General features: G+C 35.2%; 1 protein-coding gene across 3 annotated transcripts; it reads right to left on the reverse strand.

Annotated features, from left to right (window-relative positions):
* Positions 1-2,418: 2,418 nt before the first annotated feature.
* On the reverse strand, positions 2,419-21,165 carry LOC128015921 (nerve growth factor). Of its 3 annotated transcripts, none has more exons than XM_052600174.1 (3): positions 21,021-21,165; positions 5,130-5,242; positions 2,419-3,923 (listed from the first exon to the last, which is right to left on the reverse strand). In XM_052600174.1, exons 2-3 carry the CDS (start codon positions 5,203-5,205, stop codon positions 3,310-3,312), a joined length of 690 nt encoding a protein of 229 aa, XP_052456134.1. In that variant the 5' UTR covers positions 5,206-5,242; positions 21,021-21,165; the 3' UTR covers positions 2,419-3,309. The 3 variants fall into 3 exon arrangements, with proteins under 3 accessions (XP_052456134.1, XP_052456133.1, XP_052456132.1); XM_052600173.1 differs by lacking the exon at positions 21,021-21,165 and adding an exon at positions 9,035-9,687; XM_052600172.1 differs by lacking the exon at positions 21,021-21,165 and having other exon boundaries at positions 5,130-6,490.
* Between the last annotated feature and the right edge of the window lie 2,514 nt (positions 21,166-23,679).

Below are 23,679 nucleotides of genomic sequence, written 5' to 3' on the forward strand. Positions count from 1 at the left end.
AATAAAAATAAAAAGGCTGTATTTGAAAAAAAAAAATCGAATTTCTTTATTTTATATATTTCTTTCCTTTACTATGTTTTATATGTCTCTTCATTTGTATTAAAGGATGTGGTCATCTCTGATTCATTTCAAAGTGAAAATGCTGCTATCTTAAAAGATTGTTAATTATTATCTCAGGCTTAGTCAAGAACATGATTTCCTGTAAATCAAGTAAATCATTAAATGAATGAACAGCCCTCTATAGAGCTGCAATAAAATCAGGACATGTGATATTTGATATATTTTGTATATGAGCAGTTAATTATGTTACATTTATTTAAACACCATAGAGAAAAAAATGGAAATGCTATTGTAAGTGTAGTGCACCCTCTAGTGATAAAATAGTTGTAGTACAAACACCTGGACTTTTACTATTGTACAGCAGTCCACCAAGTAATGGTAAAATTGGCTGAAATGACATCTGGTATCTTATTTCTGCACTTATTCTTACTATTACAGAAGAGAATGCAAACATTAAATGGACCTACTTGCCCTCATCAATTGTAGATTTGCGGATGAACCACTAGAGGGCGACAGTTGTTTGTTTTTGAATTGGTTCATCCAGTTCTGTTTACTGTGAACAGCAGTGGTCTCAAACTCAATTCCTGGAGGCCCACAGGCCCACAGTTCTGCACAATTTTGCTCCAGCCCTAATCAAACACACCCACCCGATAGAGGAATTTCTTCTTCGCTTGGAGCTGGTTGAATCTAAAACCTCAGAGCTGTGGCTCTCCTGAGACTGTACAGTGTACATCTTATCGCTTTAGATACCTTAATTGAATGTTGTCTCTCAATTAAGACTTTGAGACTTTATGTGAATGTAATTAGGGAAACTTCAGCCTTTCTGAAGTAGATAAATCCTACATTGTAATACGCACGCAGAAGGCAGAATTGTTTGAAATCTCCATGGCATGTCAGGATCACCCACAGTTCATAAATCTCACTAATATTCTTTGCAAATTAAACAAAAGGGGCTCTCTTAGATTTGTCACAGAAGACTCTCCATAGGGAGCTGTCCTACAAACAATTAGAGACATGCTTGTTTGTTCCATTAACGTGAGCATGAGGACAATTCTCTCACATTCTTCATCTGAGCTCACAGTTTGAAATAACTGTTGACCACAAAACATCCTTTTCTAATGAGAGCTAATGATTATATAAAAGTGACTTTGTCTGAAATAACGAGCTTTTTACCTGACCCACACTATACTGCTAAACAAACACGTGCTGATGAATGACCTTGTGGGTGATGTGATAAATAAACCTAACAATCCTGTTGATTATTCCACCAGAACTTTGACGTCTGACCTCGCAGACCTGTGGCTTTCAAGCTCCCAGACATGACCTCATCATTTGGTCATGCACCTGACCTTTGGCATGCGGTCTCCCTCTGTTTACACAATCAAACCCGAGGTGGGTCTCACAGGCCAGAGATCTATCTGTTTTTTTAAGACTTCCACATGCTGCCTAAACTAATGTATTCAGAGTCTGATTGGAGTGACACACCTGTTTGTGGATGTTAAAATTGCTTTTTAACGATTTTCACTCTCAAGGCCAGTTCTCGTCAAAGGAATCTAATGCATTCCAGCATAGGTCCATTTCCATGTGTGTGAGGAACATCTGTTGAGACGTGAGGTCTGTCCCAACAAACTTTCCAGCTTACTTAAAGTGTCTGACAAAATTTGCCCTGACCATTTAGTTTTTCTGCCACATGGCTGAAGGTCATGTCTGAGCCACAGCTTTTTTTAAACATCAAAACCAGAAAAATTCCCGAAAGCTCCCGAAAGAAAGTTTTTTTTTCCTTCTTCTTTTTTTTTTTTTTTTTTTGTGGGGTGGGGGTGGGGGTGTTCTGCATTTGGCTCTGTGAAAATAATGCTATGAAAATAATCTGGAAAAAAAGTGAAATATTTCGAGTAATGCAGTTACAATGGAAGCATAGTAACATGGTCAACATTTAAAAGCAAAACAATAACAATGTTATAACTTACATTAAGTTTTTTTTTTTACCTGGAAATTAATCTACTCTTCTAGGTGGATAAATCTCTGGTTATGCTGGTTTCCTTCTATGTTTTTAACTGGTATTGTTGTGCAAGTACTTAGCGCAGGTAACTTTAACCTTTTTAGTTGGTTGATAAGCTATTCTACTAAACCATTTATTGTTTCATGCTAACATGTAACATTTGGTTGTGTTTTTTCCCCTCAAGAAAGAAGGTCATGCAGCATTAGAACAAATCCAGTGTAAATAAATGACTCAGTTTTCATTTTGGGTTTATTACTGCATGCTTGTCTGCTTAGAAAGTGCATTGTGTAAAACATATTATTATTATTATAATTATTTTCCGTGGTAACCACAATAAGCACAAATACTGTTGAAAGATCTTCAGTCAACATGAAACCATTTTAATTTGATAAGATGATGTATTTTAGAGTCAATATATTTAACAAGAACATATAGGCCAGTAGAGGTTTGTAAGAAATCCCTAAGGTTTAGAAAATTCTTTACAATATAGTTCTTGCAACTGGACCCTGGACCTTTTGAACCATTGGTAACTCACTGACAAGCTTTCTGTGAAAATTGGTTGGGGGGCTTGGTGACATCAGCCAAAAATGAAAGTCTTTCAGTCATTAATTCCTTTCGGAAAAATTTGCACAAATCAACATTAACATGTATTAATAAGTAAATTAGGTTTCTTTTGAAGTCACATTAACAATAGACTCATCCAAAAGTGAAATTTCAGTCATCATTTACTCACTCTCATGTCGTTCCAAACCCATATAACTTTATTTCTTCTACAGAAGAAACAAGAAGACAAAAAGTTCAATGCAATTATAATGAACGGAGACTGAGGTTTTCAAGTATGAGTAAATGATGACAGACATTAACATTTTAAGTTGTAATTAACTTAGAATGTTCCTTTAAATGACCTCATCTCCTAATATGCACAAAATAAACTAGACAATAATGATGCAGTTTAATAAATAACAATTACCACACACAACACTGTATGTACATGTTCTCGTACTGCTCCAAAAGAAAACTATTATCTTAACAAGACAGAAATACTTAAAAAAAGAACTGAAAAAACAAACTCTGAAGTCCAAGTCTTTCCACTGTAGTTACCTATGTCAAAAACATATTTATTCTCCTTAAACAGTCTGTTTTATGTCATAAGTTAAGTCGACGGTTTGCACAAGGAAAATGTCCACGTGGAGGAATATCAAGTTTAATATCATAAGGCCGGCGCTGGGTGTTGAAAAGCAGCCAGTTTTTTATTGTCTCCAAGACTTTCGGCTCAGCACACACACACAAGCCACATTGATCCTTATGAGTCTCCACGCTACCAGGTTCTTGAATGAAGTCAGCGCTCGCACAAACGTGTGTGAATTGGTACAGTGTGAATTCCAGTGGCGTGCATCAATTCCCAAACACCCGGATCCTCCAGTCCGCCCGCTGCTGCAGGTCGTCTCAAAAAAGTACTGCTTTTTTTTGGAGTTGTTGATGAGAACATCAGGCAAGACTGTGACCTCGTTGCCCGAGATGTCTGTAGCTTTGGTTTTATTTCCCTCCCAAGTGCTAGTACTCTCGCAGACGGAGTAAACTCCTCGGTGTTGAGGCTCTCCTGCTTTCCTCTTCGCCCTGCTCCTCGTCTGGTGCCCAGCGGGCTCTGAGTCGGGCGGTAGTTCGCTGAACAGAACACGAGGTGAGCGATACCGTCTCTTGTTAAAGAGTTTAGGATCCACGGTCGGCACACGGTTGGCCGTGACATCATCCTGTCCGGGGTCGGCGTTCTGTGGACAGATGTCACCTGGGCACTGGGCAAATATCTGGCTGCAGGACAAGAGCAGCAGGGGTAGCATGGACCACCGCATGGGCTCAACGTGACCTGAGTACAGAACAGGTTAATGTTAGCTTTTATCACACAGAATAGCAGTTACATACAAATATGATTTCTTTAGATTTTCTTCTGCATATGCACAGACACTTTAGCTGATATATTATAAAAGTACTTGGTAGCCAAATTTTTTTAAATCAACAACATGACGGTTGATATCTGTAGATCTACAGTTTTAGCATTTTGTTTAAGTGAAAAAAAAAGCTCAATAAAGCTTCAAATCTACAGGTTAACATGCTGAAATATTTTTGATTGAAGAATTTATTTTACTTTTTTTCATACTACTTGTTTTCAAGTAGTGAAATCAGGCATCAAAACAGTATAATGCACTGTATAATAGAACAGATTAATTGTTGGTACTTTTTCTAACTGCACAGACAAATGTAGTCCAGAAAAATAAGAGTATTATCGACTTTTTTTACTGGCTGATTCGTATATTTAAAATAATTTGTATTTATATTAAAAATGCTTAATATAAAAATATTTTCAGATACAAATATTAAATTGTTCTCTACTTAAATATCATCTGTTTTACTCACAGTCATGTATATTATCTTGATGGTCATATCTACATTAAAAAGGTAAATATTTTATATAATTATATTAAAATATCTACATATAAACATACATATGTAAACATCATCCTCTGTAGCAGAAAATATTTTATAAATAAATATATATATAATACCTAGTAAATCGATTAATTTAATAAATGTAAGAAATATTTTAACATAAATACCCAACAAGAAAATAATTTATAGAATCTTCAGCTGGATATTTTGACAGTGATACATTGATGATATCAGATTGGTAATACCATGGCATTTGATATACCTTAATACTGAATGATTACCGTATCTATAAACTATTCAATTTTCATGGTAATTCTTAAGCATTAGCACTAGACCTCCGAAAGCCATGGCAGTACCATGGTATCATGTCCATGTTACAGTCCAATGGACTCTGTGGCACATTTTGTTGAATCTGGGAGCTGAGACTATATACTGTAATTGACAGCTATTCTTTAACAGCTATTCAAGCAGTAGAAACCCCTCAGACTTGTGCATCAGCACAACCTGAATCCACCGCCATAAACTAGCATGGCATGGCTTTGACTGTTTAAAACTTAAAAGAGGTTTATATCTTTTTTTTACACAGGTAATCTTGCGCTAAGAAAGAAAATAAGAGTGTGTTTACCTGTGAAATGTGTCCAGGTGAACTGTTTTCTCCCGTCTGTCTTCAGCGTAGCTCTCCTGCGCTCCTCATGGTACATGTATCGACCAGCGTGGCATCTTCTGCTTCCAGCTCCTCTGCAGAGAGGTACAGAAAAATATGAAGCAAGCTGTAATTTCATATAATTACCATTTACCGCAAACGTATCGCTCATGCAGCCTTGGATTCTAGTGAATTGATTCATTCAAGCAGAATTACAAAAAATTATTCACCAGACCGAGGAGAGGAGACATGTTAGTTTAGTCTATTTTCTAAATCTAAAATTGCTCTCAATGACATCCCAGTGCCATCAAGGAGAAATATTTGTCATATTCAAAAGATCTCCTCTGACACCTCTTTCTTTCCTACAGGGAGAAACACCTCATCCGTCCAAATAGATTCTTTCTATTGGTGAAATGCTGAGAGAAAAATGCTAATTTCAGACCTCAGAGGCCATGTTTCACTGAATAAATATCATTTTTTATGAATGATGTAGTAATCACTGTCAAATTACTGCTTGAGCATGACACGCGCAGACAACAAGACAGACCAAAAACCCAAATGTGACACATCAACCTACACCCCACACCCAAACCATCGGACTGCCACAACATACACAAACCTCCAGTGAATTGCTTTGGATCACAGCCTTTCTGTGTGGCTTGCGGAGGTGGTCTAAGAAATCCTCAGCCACTGACCTCAAACTCATTAGCTTTGATAGAGACAATTTAACACGTTCCATCTGGCATGGCCGGTGTTATCACGCTGACACAAAGAGCCAAGCCAGGTGGTGCTCTCCTTTCAAAACAGTCTGCTTTCATATGGTAACAGTTCCTGAGTGGCATGGGTTTCAGCGTGTAACGTGAGCCCTTCCAAAGCACACATCCGCATGGCCTTATCTGCAGCCTCCACAGGGCTATGGATTCCAGCGCCTGGAGGGCAGCTTTTCTTTAAGCATTCATGTGTGGCAGAGCTCAGAGATGAAGTGTGGCTTTGTGCTGGCCCTGGGCCTTTGGACTAGCATCCGCTTAAGTGCATACTGGAGACTCGTGCTAAAGTCTACATAGTTTCATGAGAAGCTGTCACAAGACATTACATAAAATGAAAATCATTCCGTTTTAGGATGAGGTGAAACGGTGGGCATGTTCGGACAGTCCTGCCAAAAAGAAGCTAGTCAGATGAAACCCATCTTAAAAGGAAGAAAAATACTCAGATGGACAACATGGGTTCAATTAAAAAATTCAAAGTTGGAAATAAATGAACTCAGAATCCATAAAAAGGAATTACTAAATTACTTTTGTTTTCTCCGTTATTTCTAAAATATAAAAAAACAATTTCACTGTAATGTAGATAATTTAGAATATATATAAAAAAAATTATTTTTGAAAATGTGTAAATCGAAAAATTAAAATGAATACATATCTATGTGTGTGTGGTCTTCATATTTTTACATATTTTACTTGACAGTTTTATTAAAGATTTGTAAAAAATCACTCACAAATATTTTTTTTTCTTTTTTGTATATTAGAAAATTGTAAAGTATTCTTAAAAATGTATAATAAAATTATAAAATTACAAGTTTAAGATAGCATATATAAAAGTTTGTGTGTGTGTGTGTGTGTGTGTATATATATATATATAGTACAGACCAAAATTTTGGACACACCTTCTCATTCAAAGAGTTTTCTTTATTTCCATGACTATGAAAATTGTAGAGTCACACTGAAGGCATCGAGGGCTATTTGAGCAAGAAGGAGAGTGATGGGGTGCTGCGCCAGATGACCTGGCCTCCACAGTCACCGGACCTGAACCCAACCGAGATGGTTTAGGGGTGAGCTGGACCGCAGACAGAAGGCAAAAGGGCCAACAAGTGCTAAGCATCTCTCGGGGAACTCCTTCAAGACTGTTGGAAGACCATTTCAGGTGACTACCTCTTGAAGCTCATCAAGAGAATGCCAGGAGTGTGCAAAGCAGTAATCAAAGCAAAAGGTGGCTACTTTGAACAACCTAGAATATGACATATTTTCAGTTGTTTCACACTTTTTTTGTTGTGTATATAATTCCATATATAATTCCACATGTGTTAATTCATATTTTTTATGCCTTCAGTGTTGAATGAGTCTGTATATATATATATATATATATATATATATATATATATATATATATATATATATATATATATATATATATATATATATATATATATAAAATTAAACAATTTGGAAAGTGGAAAATGATACAGACTTACATCGAAGGAAGGGACTGAGCAATATTTACAGGCCCTCCTTCTAAGTCTATATAATTTTCCACTTGTTCTGCCAGGAGGAAATCATACACCTTATGGCATATACTGTATGTAGTATTCATGTACTGAGTATTATAGTTAGAGAAGGAACCATGTCAGGATATAAAGAAGGCATCTTGACCTCAGTGACAAAGCTGATCAGACAGCAATTAAAAATAATGATTGAAATATTTAATTGCCACCATAATAGTTTATCAATGCTTCAATGACAAATTAATGATTGTTAATGAAACCAACCAAGGACATAAAGCAGACAAACACACTCACGTACACACATCCAGATGGCTGGCTGTATGAGGTCTGTTATGAGATAGTGTTATTGACAACAGATGATGATGAATCCAGATCGGGACATATAATCAACTCTGGATCAACAATTATTTTACCATCACATAAACACCCTGTTAGCAATTATAGAAATATATCCATACATATCTCATCTTCATTAGATATGAACATACATGTATGGCTTACATGTCAAACATGGTCAAACCCCTGCACTTAAGTTATAAACTTTGGTGAGTTTCACCATTTGTGCAACAGATATAAATGATACCATGCAGCTCATGGATGAGGTGTGTCATTACTTTTCTAATGAAAACAATCCAGGCTTTAATATGGACCCATGATGCCCAAGTTAGTGTCAGAGGTATCAGAAATATTTATCATAATGGTACATACATAAGGAATAGTTCACCCGAAAATAAAAATCATGAGAATTTACTCACCTTCAGGCCATCCAAGATATGGTTGAGTTTGTTTCTTCATTGGAAGAGATTTAGAAATTTTAAATTGCATTATTTGCTCACCAATGGATCCTCTGCAGTGAATGGGTGCCGTCAGAATGAAAGTTCAAACAGCTCATAAAAACGTTGCCATAATCTGCAAGTAATCCACACTATTCCAGTCTATCAATTAAACATATTTTAAAGTGAAAAGCAGTGTGTTTGTAAGAAACTAATTTTCATCTTTAAACCATCACTTCTGGCCCAAATAAGAGTCCCTAGTTGTCCTCTCACATCAAAATCCATCAACACATTTGTTTATAACTATTGGACTGTTTCCACTTGCATTCAGTACTGGAGTCATGTGGATTGCTTGTGGATTATCATGATGTTTTTATCAGCTGTTTGGACTCTCATTCTGACGGCACCCATTCACTGCAGAGAATCCATTGGTGAGCAAGCAATGTAATGCTACATTTCTCCAGATCTGTTCCGACTAACAAACAAACAAATTCATCTATGTGTTGGAAGATCCAAAATGTAAGAGAATTTTCATATTTCGGTGAACTATTCCTTTACATAGGAACAGTACAGACAATATGTAAGTAGAGACCAGTTTAAGAATATATATATATATATATATATATATATATATATATATATATATATATATATATATATATATATATAAAACCTTAATTTAACATTGAAATAACATTAAAACATTATGTAAGAACCGAAAAACATAATAACATAAGTTTTCAGTCAGTAAAAATTCCTAAAATTAAATGCACACACCAATGTATCGGGTTCTGCAAACAGCCACCCAGCAGGTCAACATGATCAAGATGAAGTACCTGCTGTTCCTGTGAGGACGGGTCATCACAGCTGGATGCACATGCATCACTTCCTCTGTCAGAGTAATCACTAGTCAGTGTCTGTATGTGTGTGGTACACAGTGTAAGGTTCAGGCTGTGTCAGACAGGTGCTCAGACCTCTCTCAGGACCGCCTAAAGCAGTCTCTTGGCAGTGATGAACAGATATGACAGTTAAAGTTTAGTCAAGTCAAAATCTATTTATCAAGTTTAAACAAGCTCCAGAGAATAACATGAAGAGAAAATCAAAAGAAGTAGCCAGGCTCAACAATGATTATAATTTTTGTTCACTGACAAAGTCAGGACAGTAGTTCAGATTGCTGCTTGTCCTAACAACTCTTTTGCTGTAAAATTAATAATTATTTAGCTATGTACACTACCGTTCAACAGTTTGTGTTTTTTTTTAAAGGAATGAATACTCCTGTTCAACAAAAACATTAAATTGAGTAAATATTACTGAAAGACATTTATAATGTGACATTTCTGCTTTGCATCACAGGAATGAATTACATTTTAAAACTGTAATTACAATTCAACATTTATTTTCAGTTGTAACAATATTTCACAATATTTTACCAATAAATGCACCCTGTGTGAGCGTAAGAGAATTTCAAATATATATATATATATATATCTTACTGAAATTATTTATAAATTAATTATCTTAAAAATATATATTGTTGTTTTATTATTTTTTTTAAAACATTATTCAAATATTTAATAGAATTCACATTACAATTGCAACAGTTGCTTGAATGCAACGCCGTCACAGCTGTAAATTTCTAAATGCATTTTTGCTGGAAAATGAGGACATACATTCCAAAACATTACTCAATCGTTTATAACTTTTTACCAGTACTAAAGCATGCTTCCAAGACTATCACAAATCATTTAGACAGAAACTGATCCATGTCAGCCAACTAGATAATGTTACTGTGGTGATGTTGTAAATTCCCAACAGCACTATTCAATACATCACAGTAAACTAAATGTGTATGTTTAAGGTTTAAGTTTACATTTAACATTTCCTTTAATCCTAAAACCCAACATAATGCAGTGCATAATTCAAAATGTGTGTAAAACACACTGTGAAAACTTGCTTCATATTATTTCAAACATTTCTTAGAAAGAAGATATAATTACAACGTAGCACTTTTAACTTGAGTTAAAGTTTGAAATTGAGCTAAGAGCAGTCCCAAAGAAAAATAGAATATGTGTATAAAAGTATAACAACAATAAAAACAGACATCTATAAAATATTAACAGCTGTTGGATTGGTAGATTTGTTTTCAGTACATAAAAGTAAAGTGTCAGTGAACAAACATTTTGAATGCATCAGTGGTCTCATAATGAGAATCTTTTAGATATTTTCTTTCCAAAACCACAGCTGAGCCTCTGCTTTGTTTTCAGGCTATAGAAAACAGGTTGACTGTCCCACAAGAGAAAGAGTCTGAGCACTGAAATGTGAAGACATCAATGTAAAATATTACTCACATCTCCCAAGCATAAAGCCAGATCTCTTCTGCACTTCTCCAAACCACCAGCTGTGTAATTTAACTCTTTTAATTCCCTCAATGAGAAACAGAAGTTACATCATTGGGAGCGCCTGGCGTTTGGGACAGCCTTGTACGGGGGCCCCTCGCTGTGTTATGAGTTATGGCTAAATTTGCTGATTTTTACTCTGCATGGAAGCCACATCTAAGCAACAAAGACTGCAGGACAGGGAGGCAAACCAAATGTATTTACACTACATCTACAGCTATGCTCCAGTGTTGATTCACATGCACAACAGACAGACAAGAAGATTTTCTTGTCAAGCTTGCCAGATTTGCCCTTTCGAAATGAAAGAAACCCAAAAAGATGATCCAAAACCACTTCAGTACATAAAAGTATGAGAAGAATTAAAAAAAAAAAAAAAATGCCAAAAATAACATCACAGACTGAAATCATATAATGTAAAAGTAGGGACTACATCTGATCAACTTTGGAGACCAAAACATATTTTCATTATGTGAGTATAAGTCATTTATATTATGAAAGTTTATTTTTCTTATAGATCTGAATTAATTTAGTTGTTCACCTGTGCCACCCTCTTTGAGGTGATTTGTCTGTGAGTATATTGATGCAAAAGAAGTGAAAGTAAAAATGCCGCTACAAGTGATCAAATTGTTTTGTACAGTTTGAGCTGCCAAAAATATGGTGCAGAAAACATCTAGAAAATGCTTTTGTCTTCAAATCTTGTTTTAGTAAATTTGCAAAAAAAAAAAGACAGTCAGCTACTTATCTGTCAACTCGATTCTCGGTGAGTTGATCAAAGGAATAACTTCACTGTATTGATGCTCCTGGCCAAGTGAATGTCTCTGAAGGACTGCATGCTGTTGGCTAACTTCGGCTTGCTTGGAATCTCGAGCCCAAGATTTTCTCTCTTTTGCCCTCTGGACGTTATTTTGCAGAAGCTGTCTTAAAAAGCATAATAGCAGGCAATTTAGACCAACTGTCAACTGTCCTATTTTCTTGACACCCTTCCTGTTTTTTCTCCTGTTTGCCAATTACTGAATTACTGTTGGGAATCGCAGGTATGAAAGCAAAGATACCTAAATCTGACCGCTTCTGTCAGGCTATTTCAATCTAAAACAGATGTACTGGATCTTCTGACCAGAATCAGGAGGTCTTGGTAGATTTAGGAACAATCTGAAATATTTCCCTTAGAGTAGTGGAATTAGACACTAAAAGGGCTCTGCACATCTTTTTCAGAATTGTGAAATAATAAGTCATTTTATTTCTGTAGTGGAAAACAGGCTTCCATATTTATCCAAAGCAACTAAATGCAACAAATTAATGTAAAAATACACATGAACAGTGATTGCAATTTCTGAATCTGAATTTTTTAGCCCAAATAGTTTGGTGTCTTGTCTTTGAAAGCAGTGCAGATGATATTTGCCAGGACAAAAGATACACAGTATTTACATTGTTTCAAAACTTTTGGCAGGTGAGGACAACTTAACAAGAGAGTCTGAATAAGGCTCTGGATGCCAGTAAAAGAGCAAAATGACATCAGGAATAGTTAAGTATGAATTGTTAATGGTCCTGAAATAAACACTTCAACATTCTAACCCTTGCAGTCACGAAAACGGCTCTCTCCACGGCTGAAGACACAGACAGTGGTATTTAAAGAAATGTTGCAGCACACGGGTTTCACCTGGATAGTCTCATCACTCGCTTTAAACCATGTTTGGTATCTGCTGTGACAGCGTACAGATGGAATGATGCATCTTTAGACTAATTATCATGGGTGGAGAACTGCAACTATTTTGGTATGCAGACTTGATACCTATGGACTTAGGGATTTGTGAGATTTGGCCTCAGACTTGTTTATGGCTACACTAGAAATATACCTTAAAAAGAGACAAAGTTACCAGTCTCGGCAGGAAGTTCCACTGTACATGAACTAAATGACATTTCTGTATTATCTCTAAGCTGTCAAACTGTTTAAGACCACATCATTGTTCTGTGTCAAAAGCAATATATGATTTGCCCATATTTTGTTGTGGGATTTAAATTTTAAAAGACAAATTACAAATTATATATAAAAAAAATTATAATTATATATATATATATATATATATATATATATATATATATATATATATATATTTTTTTTTTTTTTTTTTTTTTTTTTTTTTCATTTATTTCAAAAGTTTGGGATCACTATGAAACCGGTCCCCTTTCTGGACTACAACTCCCATAAACCCCTTACTTGGAAATGATTACCGGTCTCACATTTTTTTGCAATCACGATGACTATATAGGATGCACTCGCACAAACCCACTTTGCTGAATATTGTTAGCCTGTAGTGTTCCCTAGATTCTGTGTTTCTCCTGTTTTCCTTGTTCCTTGTTGCCTTGCCTTGCTTTGCCTTGTTTTTGACCCTGGACAGTTTCTTGTTTCTGATTGTTTGCTGCCTGCCCTGACCTTCGCCTGTTTATTGGATTACTCTTGTGTTTCGCCTTTGATTGTAACTGTTTTCTGTTGTACCTGTTAAAGCTGCATTTCGATCATCAACTCCTGTCACGTCACCCTCATTACAATATGATTTTTAATCTTCTGTTCATCAATTATTTGAATAATACAGAAAAGTTAAAGAAAACAAACAGTATAATTGTAAAAAAAATTTTTTTTAAGTTTTCTATTTCATGTACTTTAAAATGTGATTTATTACTCTAATGCAAAGCTGCATTTTCAGCATCATTACTCCAGTCTTCAGTGTCACATGATTCTTCAGAAATCATTCTAATATGCTGATTTATTATCACTGTTGAAAACAGATATGCTGTTTAATTTATTTAGTTTATTTTTTTGGAACAGGTTTTTTTTTTATAATTATTTGATGAATACAATTTTCTTTTATTTAAAATAGATATCTGTAACATACACTGCCATTCAAAAGTCAAGAGCGAAAACTCATTCCAAAAAGGGGAGAGGGGTGCTGAGGATGTTGTGAATCTGTTTTGATCAAACAGCCCCGCTTTACATTGCAGTACACAACCCCTGAGTTTTCTTCACATCCCAGTTCCTCCCAGATGTTCTGATTTACACTGTGCTTCATGGTGGATGTATACAACTGTCCTCAGCCGCTCTAAATATTGAAATTTGTTCCAATGTTAGGATGGTGAAAATAAATCCTTGTCACATTTGAACCGATCATTCTTCAACAAGTAAAATAAACAGGGCTTAAAAGGTGCTGTAAGTGTTTTCAGCTGTCTTAGTAACTTCCATCATCTTGCGAACTTCTACCATGTTCCCTCTCTCCAAAGACATGACAGCAAGCTAAATGAAAGGTGGTCTGTAATACCTGGCGAAAGCTATTTTCTTAGCAATCCCATTAATTTGAATGGCTCGTCTGCTGCATACTCATCTGGAAAGTACGTGATTTAAAAATCATCTTTGCTTATGGGCTAAATGCCATGTGGCTAATCACTCTGGAGCCACAGGAAATGAAGGCATGGTAAAAATGTATTTGGTTGATTGCAAGAACAAAACGACTTTACCACTAAGACAAATTGGATTTCTCAGATAAAAAGGACACTGTTTTCCCTACAGTGTTCCAAGAAATTGCTTACAGCATCTAAATTTAAAGAAATGTGAGACCTGTTCACAGGGACTGAAAAACCCCAGCATAAAAACATTTTATGACAGATGTGTGTGAGAAGGTGTAAACGCTGTCTTCCTGCAATAAACAACACCCTTGTCTTGTTATAAAGTGTGCTCATTGTTAAAACACATAAGACATACTGATTTACAGCTATTAAACAGCCACCTGCCAAAAACAGAGTCTGATCAAATTACTTTATTTGCCTAGAAAATTAGTTCTTAGGAGTGATGGTTGAGAGGTGTGACGCTATACACTTTTGATTGTAAAAATGTTTACACTGTGGTATAGATACAGTGGCAATCAAAACTCCCCCAAAATTTCTACAATGTAAAAATTTGAATGAAACTTTAGTCCATAAATCTATTTTTTTTTTTTTATTATATTGTCCCATATGATTTGAGAATGTTCCCAAGAGCATCTTTTGCTTTAGTAGAAGCAAGAACATCTGACCTAATGTACAAAGAGACATGATCATTCTCAGATTTGATTGAATTGAAATTGATTTGACTGAAACGGGCCTAGAAATGTATCTGAAATATTTCTTCTTTCATGTGTGTTTTATGTAATGTAAAAACATTTTGGATCTCACTGTGCAGCTGTAGTGTATAGGACAGCTTTATATTGTTTGCAAAAAAATTGAATAAACTGGCTAATCCAAACAGAGATTAAAATGTAATGTAAAGAGCATTGCGTTAGCAAGGTTGGGGGTTCAAATCCCAAGGAACACATGTTAGGAGAAAATTGTTAGCTTAAATGCAATCTAAGTCACTTTGGATAAAAGCTTCTGCTAAATGCATAAATTTAATTTGAAATTTTTAAATTTGAAAAATAAGCCATCTTTTATTCAGTCAAGTGCCTTTTCTCTGTAAAGTACCAGTATTTAATTAATTAGAGTACAAAATATACCTGGCCAAACACTACTGTTCGAAAGTTTGGGGAAGGATTTTTTTTAAATAGTCTCTTATGCTCAACAAGACAAAGAAATCAATAATATTGCGAAACATTATTCCCGTTTAAAATGCAATTCAATCCTGTAAATGCAACCCAAAATTTTAGCATGTTGAAAAGAGTTGTGCTTCTTAAATTTTTTGTATTTTTTTTTTTTTAAAGGACACACTTTTGGGTGGTGGGGGGTGTTTGTAAAAGTATTCGTTTTCACTTTCAGTCAATTTGATTCATCCTTGCTGAATTAAAGAATTAATATCTATAATAATAATTAATTTATAAATAAATACAACTCTTATTGACCCCAAACTTTTAACCTATATAAATGTTAAAAAGTAAATATACAAGTTTTTTCATTCAATTTTCAGTGAAAAAAATCGCTATCATTTCATATTCATTATTTCTGTGATAAAAAAAAAAAGTACTCATTTGATCATAGTGCCCACCACTACTCAGAGTGAATGGTTTGTCTTCCCCAGATATCATTGTCAATATCATGTTTTCCCTGCAGGTGCATTCCACTGACATCAACACTGAACAAGACATTACAGCAACTATTGTTATGTCAGGTTTGGGAGCTAAAGAGAGTTCAAGTCCTTAAACACACCTGAAGCCACAGACTCAACCAGGTTGAAAAGATTGAATGCGGCTGGCGGTGATCCAGGCCTAAGATAAAGGCCTCCAACACGTTCCAATAGTTTACAGAGCACGGCATAAAAGCATGTGTCAGAGAATATTCCATGGGCCAACACCTGCACCTCTGGAAACTATTTGGTGGAGAAATGGTAAATATGCTGGATAGTTTACATCAGTTCGATTCAGAACAGTATGGGGACTGACGGCATACATTTAGAGCGTTATTTATTGGAGTGCCATTGAATTGAAACCACGTGTTAGGACACTTTAAAGCTCTGTCTCTGTGTTCTTCAAAGGGAAAAGTTACACTCTTCCTCGCTGATAACTCTCAAGAACACACATCAGTCCCATTTAGCACATGCTTGAAATGTATCACAAGGTAAACAAAGTATTTTCCTTCTGTGCCCGTTCAGTCTTTATTTCAAACACCTCTTGAAACCATTTAGCAAATCCAGCTGTAAATTTCTATTTAGTCTGAGCTCATATAATCACCTCTCACTCTCTGGGTATTTGCTTTCCCAGATGTTCTCACCCATTTCTCTTGTTATTCTTCAGGTAATCCCTGGCTCAAAGGAGGAAGGCCCAGGGTCATCACCGATAGCCCCCTCAAGGTTGACACCATAAACCTCTCTGAAAAGCTTCGGAAAGTTGTGGGAAAGGGGGCAGGTGGACTAAAATCCCTAAGAGAGTGATGTATTGTGAGGGTCCATGGCAAGACAGCAAGTCAAGTTTTCCCCCTTTGTTCAGTTCTTGAATTTCAGGCTGAATGGATTTTTTTCCCTTTTGCAAGAATGTGTTGGCAGATGTTGAAATTTAAAAGTTAGAGCCAATTTAAAAGTACCTAATGGGCCCCAATATACATTTTAAAGCATATGACAGAAGTTGGGAAGCAGCTTTTGATTTTACAATGTTAACGTACACACCACAGCTAATTATGGTTTTCACTTGTCTTTAGAGTATTTCATTTCATTCGGAACATCTCAGAGTTCAACTTACATAACGGGCAGCCACATTTTACAACCTAATTTGGTCCTTTAAAAAAATTATTAAATCATGAAAAAGTATCAAAACATTATACATTTGAAAAACAGCATATTGTTAAATATTATTATATTTTAAAATGACTTTTCTATTTAAAAATATGTTTTATTTCTAGGATGCAAAGCTGAATTTTTCAGCATCATTACTTCAGTCTTCAGTGTCACATGATCTTTCAGAAATCATTCTAACATGCTGATTTGTTGTTCAAGAAACATTAGTTATTACTATCAATGTTGGAGACTGAGATAAATTCTTTCAGGAATCTTTAATGAACAAAAAGTTCAACAGAATTTATTTAACAGAAGATGTTTGTAAAAGTTTAAATTATTTAGTGACACTTTTGATTAATTCAGTGCATCCTTCATGAATAAAAGTATTAATTCCTTTAAAAAAATGTTACTAACCCCAAACCTTTAAAAGTATTTACTGTTAGTCTCTAAACTAACTTACATTTCACGCTGTTTAGCCAGATGTTTATTTGGGTCAAGTGCCACATAGAAAGCCAGGTTCATGGACCATCTGACCCACATTCAGCTACATTGAACACAACAGGTTGTCTTTTGCCTTTTAAAGATGACCCAAGTTTTTGTACCATTTCTCTTTTAGAAAGGGTAGGAGAAGCTCATTCTCTCACAGCCAGGTGATCTGTGCTAGTGGCCCACTCAACAGGTTTTTAGGGCTACCGGGTCACATACACACATGCTTTGGGAGTATTTAAATGCAATTGAAAGCAAATTATTGTTCTATGAGTTACATCTTGAATTTGAGATGGTTGACATATAGTGATTAGCATGGTGTCTCACAGTTGTAAACAAGAAACATGGATGCCAAATATTTGAAAAGTTGGGTGTTTTGAAGCAGAATTAGCTAAATAAGAGACACTACTGTTTAAAGGTCCTCTTAAACTCTGCAGACCCGGTACCGGGTCCGAAAATAGCATGCCAGATGTTTGTGTCTCATTTGCATATCCTTCCTTATATGGCATTTGCCCAGAAATGGGTTCATTTGAAAGCTTAGAGTGTTTTCTTTACAAAGAATACCATTAATTGGGGTTTTATGATACATAAAGTAGTCAAATTAAGCTAAGAAATATATTCCCCCCCCCCATAAATTTCCATCTAACGATTGCGAATACGTTTTCGTAAGAATGTGTATTTAAAATATTTTTCACAAAACAGTCAAGTCATATATCACAAGAAAGCTCTCATTCTCAGGAATCTGATGATGTAGATCATTTTATTGTGTGACAATCACAGATCGAATGATCTTCAACAGAATCGCGATGTAAAATTTCTCACCTTATTATTTATACATTTTGCACCGCTTCAGTCAGCCGCAAACAGCCACGCATACCTATATACTCGATATAATCTTTTAGATTAGAATCTCTTCTTTCAAACAAGACCATTTTTACGTTTCTGCGTGCTTCCATTGCTGAGATATAAAGCGTTTTGTACAAGTGCGCAAAAGCGCTCCAAGGGCTGTTTTATTGAAAAGATCTTCAAGTCATATAGACGGGTCTAAATGCCTTTCTTCTGCTATAGACGTCTGTTTTCTTTTGTGAAGCGCTATTTGTCCTGATAGGTGCCATTCACAAGTCGTTCTCTCCAATCGAAGCTGTGATTCAGCACCGCGGGGGTGCTGGAACTGGACAGCGACTGCCCACTCCTTTTCCGCTTGTGGAGACGCAATGATGTCTGGGAAACGGAGTTTTTTGCTGCTTCTAAACAAAGGCCACGCAGGGCAAAACTACTAATGGCCGACGCTCCGGATTTATAATGCATAATATTCATAAAACAAGTTACGGGTGGCCAACTTCGCCGTGGAGAGGTCAGGACGCGCATCTGGTAAGCCTATACGCGTGCTACTCGCTTTCATACATTTGATTCTTTATTCTGAGGCTTGGAAGCTTCGCTAGCAATAAGCTAATATGTTTATTTTCATAACTGTGCAGTGTTCGACCGCATCTCAGTGAATGTACAGTAATCCGTACAGTACTGGGGGAATAAACATAAATTAGTTTGTTGACGCTCCGAAGTTCGCGCAAAAGCTTCGGGGAGCTTGTTTACGCTATATAGAAACCGAAACCAAAATACACGCTGATAAAAAATCAAAATATGAAATATGAAAGAGACGGCGAGGTCTCCCAATCTCTACACGATGCAGAATAGACATAAATGAAACGATATGAAGCTGGAGATTGTGGATTCTATTTTAGATTGTGATAGACCAGATATTTTTTATAATTTTATGCATGTTGCTATCGTGTAATATGACTTATTCTCTTTCAGAAAACCCACACACAAAAAAAGCACATTGTATTGAGATGGTTCATCATATGTGAAACAACATAAATAATACTATTTGTCACAAACAGCAGCTTTTTATGTAACTTCTGAGTGTTTTCTGTCAAATAATATACAGAGATCACATTATTCCATACTGCAAGTGTGCAAAAGATGACTTCATACTTATTTAGACAAAAATTTTATACAAAAATGGTATTATTCCTTCCTTCAGTTGGAATAGAATAACTTTTGCATAGATTAGGATAGAAAGAAATTTCTGTTTTCCTTTAATAGCAGACAGTTGGAAGAATCACAAGCAATTGGTCTGAAGTTGCCAGCCCCTTCAATGCCTGAGTTATACCATTTCAAACTTCAGTTTACACAAATAAAATAAAAAAGCGCCTTGTTTTTTTCCCTATTTATTATAACACAGACAGCATATATTGTCATTTTTATCAATTTCAACAGTGTTTTATGTAATTTCAAAGGGTTTCCTTTGAAATTATACCAAACTTTCTGAGCTTACACTGTAGCATTAGTATAGGCAGGCATTCAAAATTAGGTAGGAAAATGAAAAACGGAAATCCCCAAAATAGCATTTGTGCTTAATTAAAGGGACAGTTCACTCAAAAATGATACTTATGTCATTCCAAACCTGGCACTCAAACTCATGGATATTTGAAGATTATCCAGGCCACTAGGTTCAATATAATGAAAGTGAGGAGCTGACAAACTCTAAAATGACAAAAAAAAGTACAATACAAGTAGTCCATACTATGACTAGTGCACTATAATAAAAGTCTTCTGAAGTTATATAAGTTTCATATGAAGAACAAACAAATCATTGATTTCAAATAATTCAATTAATAATTATAAGTCGATGTTGGTTTAAATTTGAGTCTGTTTCTCACACAAAGCTATAGTTTGTTTCAAAATACTTTAAATATAACACACAAGTCATATTTACTATGATAGTTTTTTATGATACTTTCATGGTGCTTTTTCTTTTTCAAGCTCACAAACACCAGCTCCCATTCATTATATTAGCGCTGAAAAGTACCTTTAATGTTCCATTGAAGAAAGAAAAGTTAAAAGAGTTTGGAATGACGTAAGGATGATTTTTATTTTATGGCATGTATTGTATGCAAGCTGCACCATCCTTACAAAAACTCAAAGTGTGCCTCACAAGAATGTTAATGTTTCATGGCTTCTATGGGTATACAGTACCACACATATTATGCCTTGTAATGACTGGTACTCATGAATCAGTAATGAGTGATGTAGGTAACTGAGATGGCTGCAGTCATGTCTGCCTTACAACACAGAGAAAAATATATAAAAACAAAACAAAACAACAACAAAGAGCTTTGAAACTTGTCTACTTTCATGATATGAAAAATATGGAAGGACCTGACGCTACATCCTCAGCAGTATATGACTGAAGGTAATATGAGTCATGTGTGAGTAGAGGTTTGTGCATGTGTGCTGCAGCTGAAAGCACTGCTCTGGCCCGTATCGCAATGGTAACCTGATGATCCTGAAGTTTAAAGGGAGTGGAGACCCTTTAAGCCCCTCAAAAATTGAAAATTGGATTGCTGGTTGCCCCTGAAGACTGAACTAAGCTACGTCCATGGATTTTGTCACAAACATTAAATTATATGCATTAACTTTGGCTCTAGAAATTGCACAGTCAAAGAACATTTGATAAAAACAAGAAGATAATGCTAAAGAATTAAATAAGAAAATAAGTCCAGGTGAGATTTTAAGTCTAAAACTTAAGTGGACCAAGTTTCAACTGAAAAATCAAGTTTATAATTTTTATGGGCGCATAGTACTTCCGAATTTATGAACACAACTTCACTTGTAAAGTATCAAATGCATGCATGTGTTATCAAACTCTCCTACCTCTGTCCTCCTCTTCTTCACTCTCTATCACTTCAGAAAGTTAATAAGATGATGCCGTAATGATATATTTATGTTTCAGTATTCCACTTTTGCTCCAGTGTTAAATCCTGAATGAGGAAACAGAATGCTCTTGTCACCCAGTCCGAAGCAGCTCTGGTTGTAGAGAAATTGATTGCTGTGGTTGTTAGAGCCAGAAGTCCCCTGTCTTAGTGCCTCCTCTGTAGAAAGGGAAGCCACAGGTCCTAAAACCTGCCTGTTCAAGCTTTTAGTTTACAATGGGAAGAAAGTCATTATTGAGAGCATTACTGAGAGACTTTTTATGTAAAAAATAATGCTATAATTTATCTTAATATAGTAAAAAAAAAAAAAAAAAAACTAATTGTATATCCCACAATTCTAAATATAGTTGCAAGATACAAAGTCACAATTCTGAACAAAACTCTGAATGTCATTTTATTCTGTGCTGGAAATAAAAGAAGTGCGAGATGTCAACCCATTATTCTGAGAAAGAAGTCAGGAATTGTGAGATTTAAACTGACAATTGTGAGAAAAAAGCAATTTTTAATTTATTTTGCATAATTCTGAAACAATGTCCAAAAAAAAAAAAAAAAAAAAGTGTATACAGTATCTGAATTTTGATATACAAAAATTAAATTACACTTTTAAACATATTTATATATACAAAACATGAGGGCTTTTGCATTTGACTGGGTTGTGAAAGTCATTAGATCCTTTAAAGTGAGTAAAAAAAAAATATATATATATATATATATATATATATATTTGGAAAGAAAAAGTTTTGGTGAAGTCAGAAACCAAGCAATGAATGCATCATGATTTGGCAGATGGAGGGTCTCCACTTGATGGAATTAGAATTATTTTAGTACTTTTATTATTAAATATAATTACACTCAAGCACATTAAACAATTTAAAGTATAGTGGTTCATAGTGTTTATATGTCTTCATAGTACACAGCAGACAGATTACCTAGTGACTAAGGCTTAAAAACCTCTAGATGTATAGTAACCTATCTCATACTGTGGACATTAAAGTCTGCATAAGGCTTAAAGAGTTAAGAGTGAGTCAACTAGTCATAATCCTTTGATTTGTGTTTGCTGTAGAATTATAAAGAGTGCATATGCCCCTTAAAATAGCAAGCTGAAGACACAACAGCAATCACTGGAATTTCACACATGATGCCAGCAGTCACAAATCCAAAGACAGACAGGATGACCTCAGAGACGTCTTCTGAACATCACGACTAGCAGTGTAAAACAGAAGCAATTCTATTTATAACTACAATCCCAATCCTAATACATTTTATAGCCACTGTTTGTTTTTTTTCCAAACAATTGAACAGATCTTAACATCTGAATCATCAAGGTTCCTTGTATCTGAATAAATATAGATCAGTATGTAAACTTCCATTTATATGGTTTACTACATTGTAACTGAACTATTATTTTGTTGGTGAATATAAAATGCTACAGTAAATAGCTTAAGAAGCATATAAAGTATCATAAGGTTTTAGATTATTTGTACAAACGCAACTCCTGTAATATTGCTTAAATTAAAACTGCTCTTATGACGTGCAGATCCAGATCCAGGTATTTGCACAGGATTTCCGAAGTCTTTCCTGACGTAATTCCAAAAATGCAACATAATTATAATGGGATTTCTATAACAAATCCACATTAGATGAAACATTTCAGTGCAAGTCAGTCCTTGTTAGTTTAATGCCATTTTGCAATATCCAGATTCGTCAAGGCTTATTTGCAGAGTGACTAAACTGCCCAGGAACACACGTTTGTTAACAGTTTGGGGCCAATCAAAGACTCAAAAACATGTTTTTCCATCTGATGACTGAATTCAAACACTCTCTAAAACACTGCATTTCACAGCAAGAAAAATTGAGGTACAGAAAACAATTTGCCAGTTAAACAACTATTTAAATTAACAATTTTTCACTATTATTCATCAGAAATAATGATGCTTGTCTTGCGAAGTACCACACTAATAAAATTGATTTCTGAATTTGTATCTCAAAGAACAGATATTCAGCTCAGTTCCTCAATGCTCTAGCAGCACGGTCTATTTTTCAATTTGCTTGGAATGGTTTTACATTGGAGAGTGGAGGTCACTATCAGCTTGCTGTTTGTGTTTGTCAAACAAATACATTACACTTTCACTCCATTTTTTCTTCATGATGTAATATAAAGGTCTCATTTTCATTGGTGGAAATGGAGTAATGGATTCTCGCAACTGCACAGATGTACAAGGTCAAATGAGGAAATGCATAATGATGTCAAAATCAAAGAACATCACAATCTATAAAATTTCCTCCAAGGGTGAAGATGTTGCTTGCAGCCTCAAAAAGATTTAAGAGTGCATGTGATAGGAACCTGTCATGTTTGCAGAAACACAATCAAGTAAATAGATAACTGTGTAAATGTAATTTTGAGGATTGCAGGCCTTGGCCTTCCAAACAGTATTGTTTCTTCTTAGTGTTAGCATGGAGTCAGGACTCTTGTTTCTCTGATGTTTTAAAACAAAACAAAAAACAGCAGGGAATGAAAAGTAAGAGTCTGGAAGAAGGTCTTGAGTGATCAGCATGGTTTCAATAAGTATGACAACAGACAGTGGTACAAAAACATGTGC

This window comes from Carassius gibelio, chromosome A6, assembly GCF_023724105.1.
Source record: "Carassius gibelio isolate Cgi1373 ecotype wild population from Czech Republic chromosome A6, carGib1.2-hapl.c, whole genome shotgun sequence".
NCBI classification, from domain to species: domain Eukaryota; kingdom Metazoa; phylum Chordata; class Actinopteri; order Cypriniformes; family Cyprinidae; genus Carassius; species Carassius gibelio.

What these genes read in the sequence shown, in the direction of transcription:
- LOC128015921 (XM_052600172.1), bottom strand. Translation starts at nt 5,349, where the DNA reads ATGAATCAATTCACTAGAATCCAAGGCTGCATGAGCGATACGTTTGCG. An exon ending in CACCTGGACACATTTCACAG is followed by an intron (nt 3,924 to 5,129) that starts GTAAACACACTC and finishes TTCTGTACTCAG; the next exon opens with GTCACGTTGAGCCCATGCGG.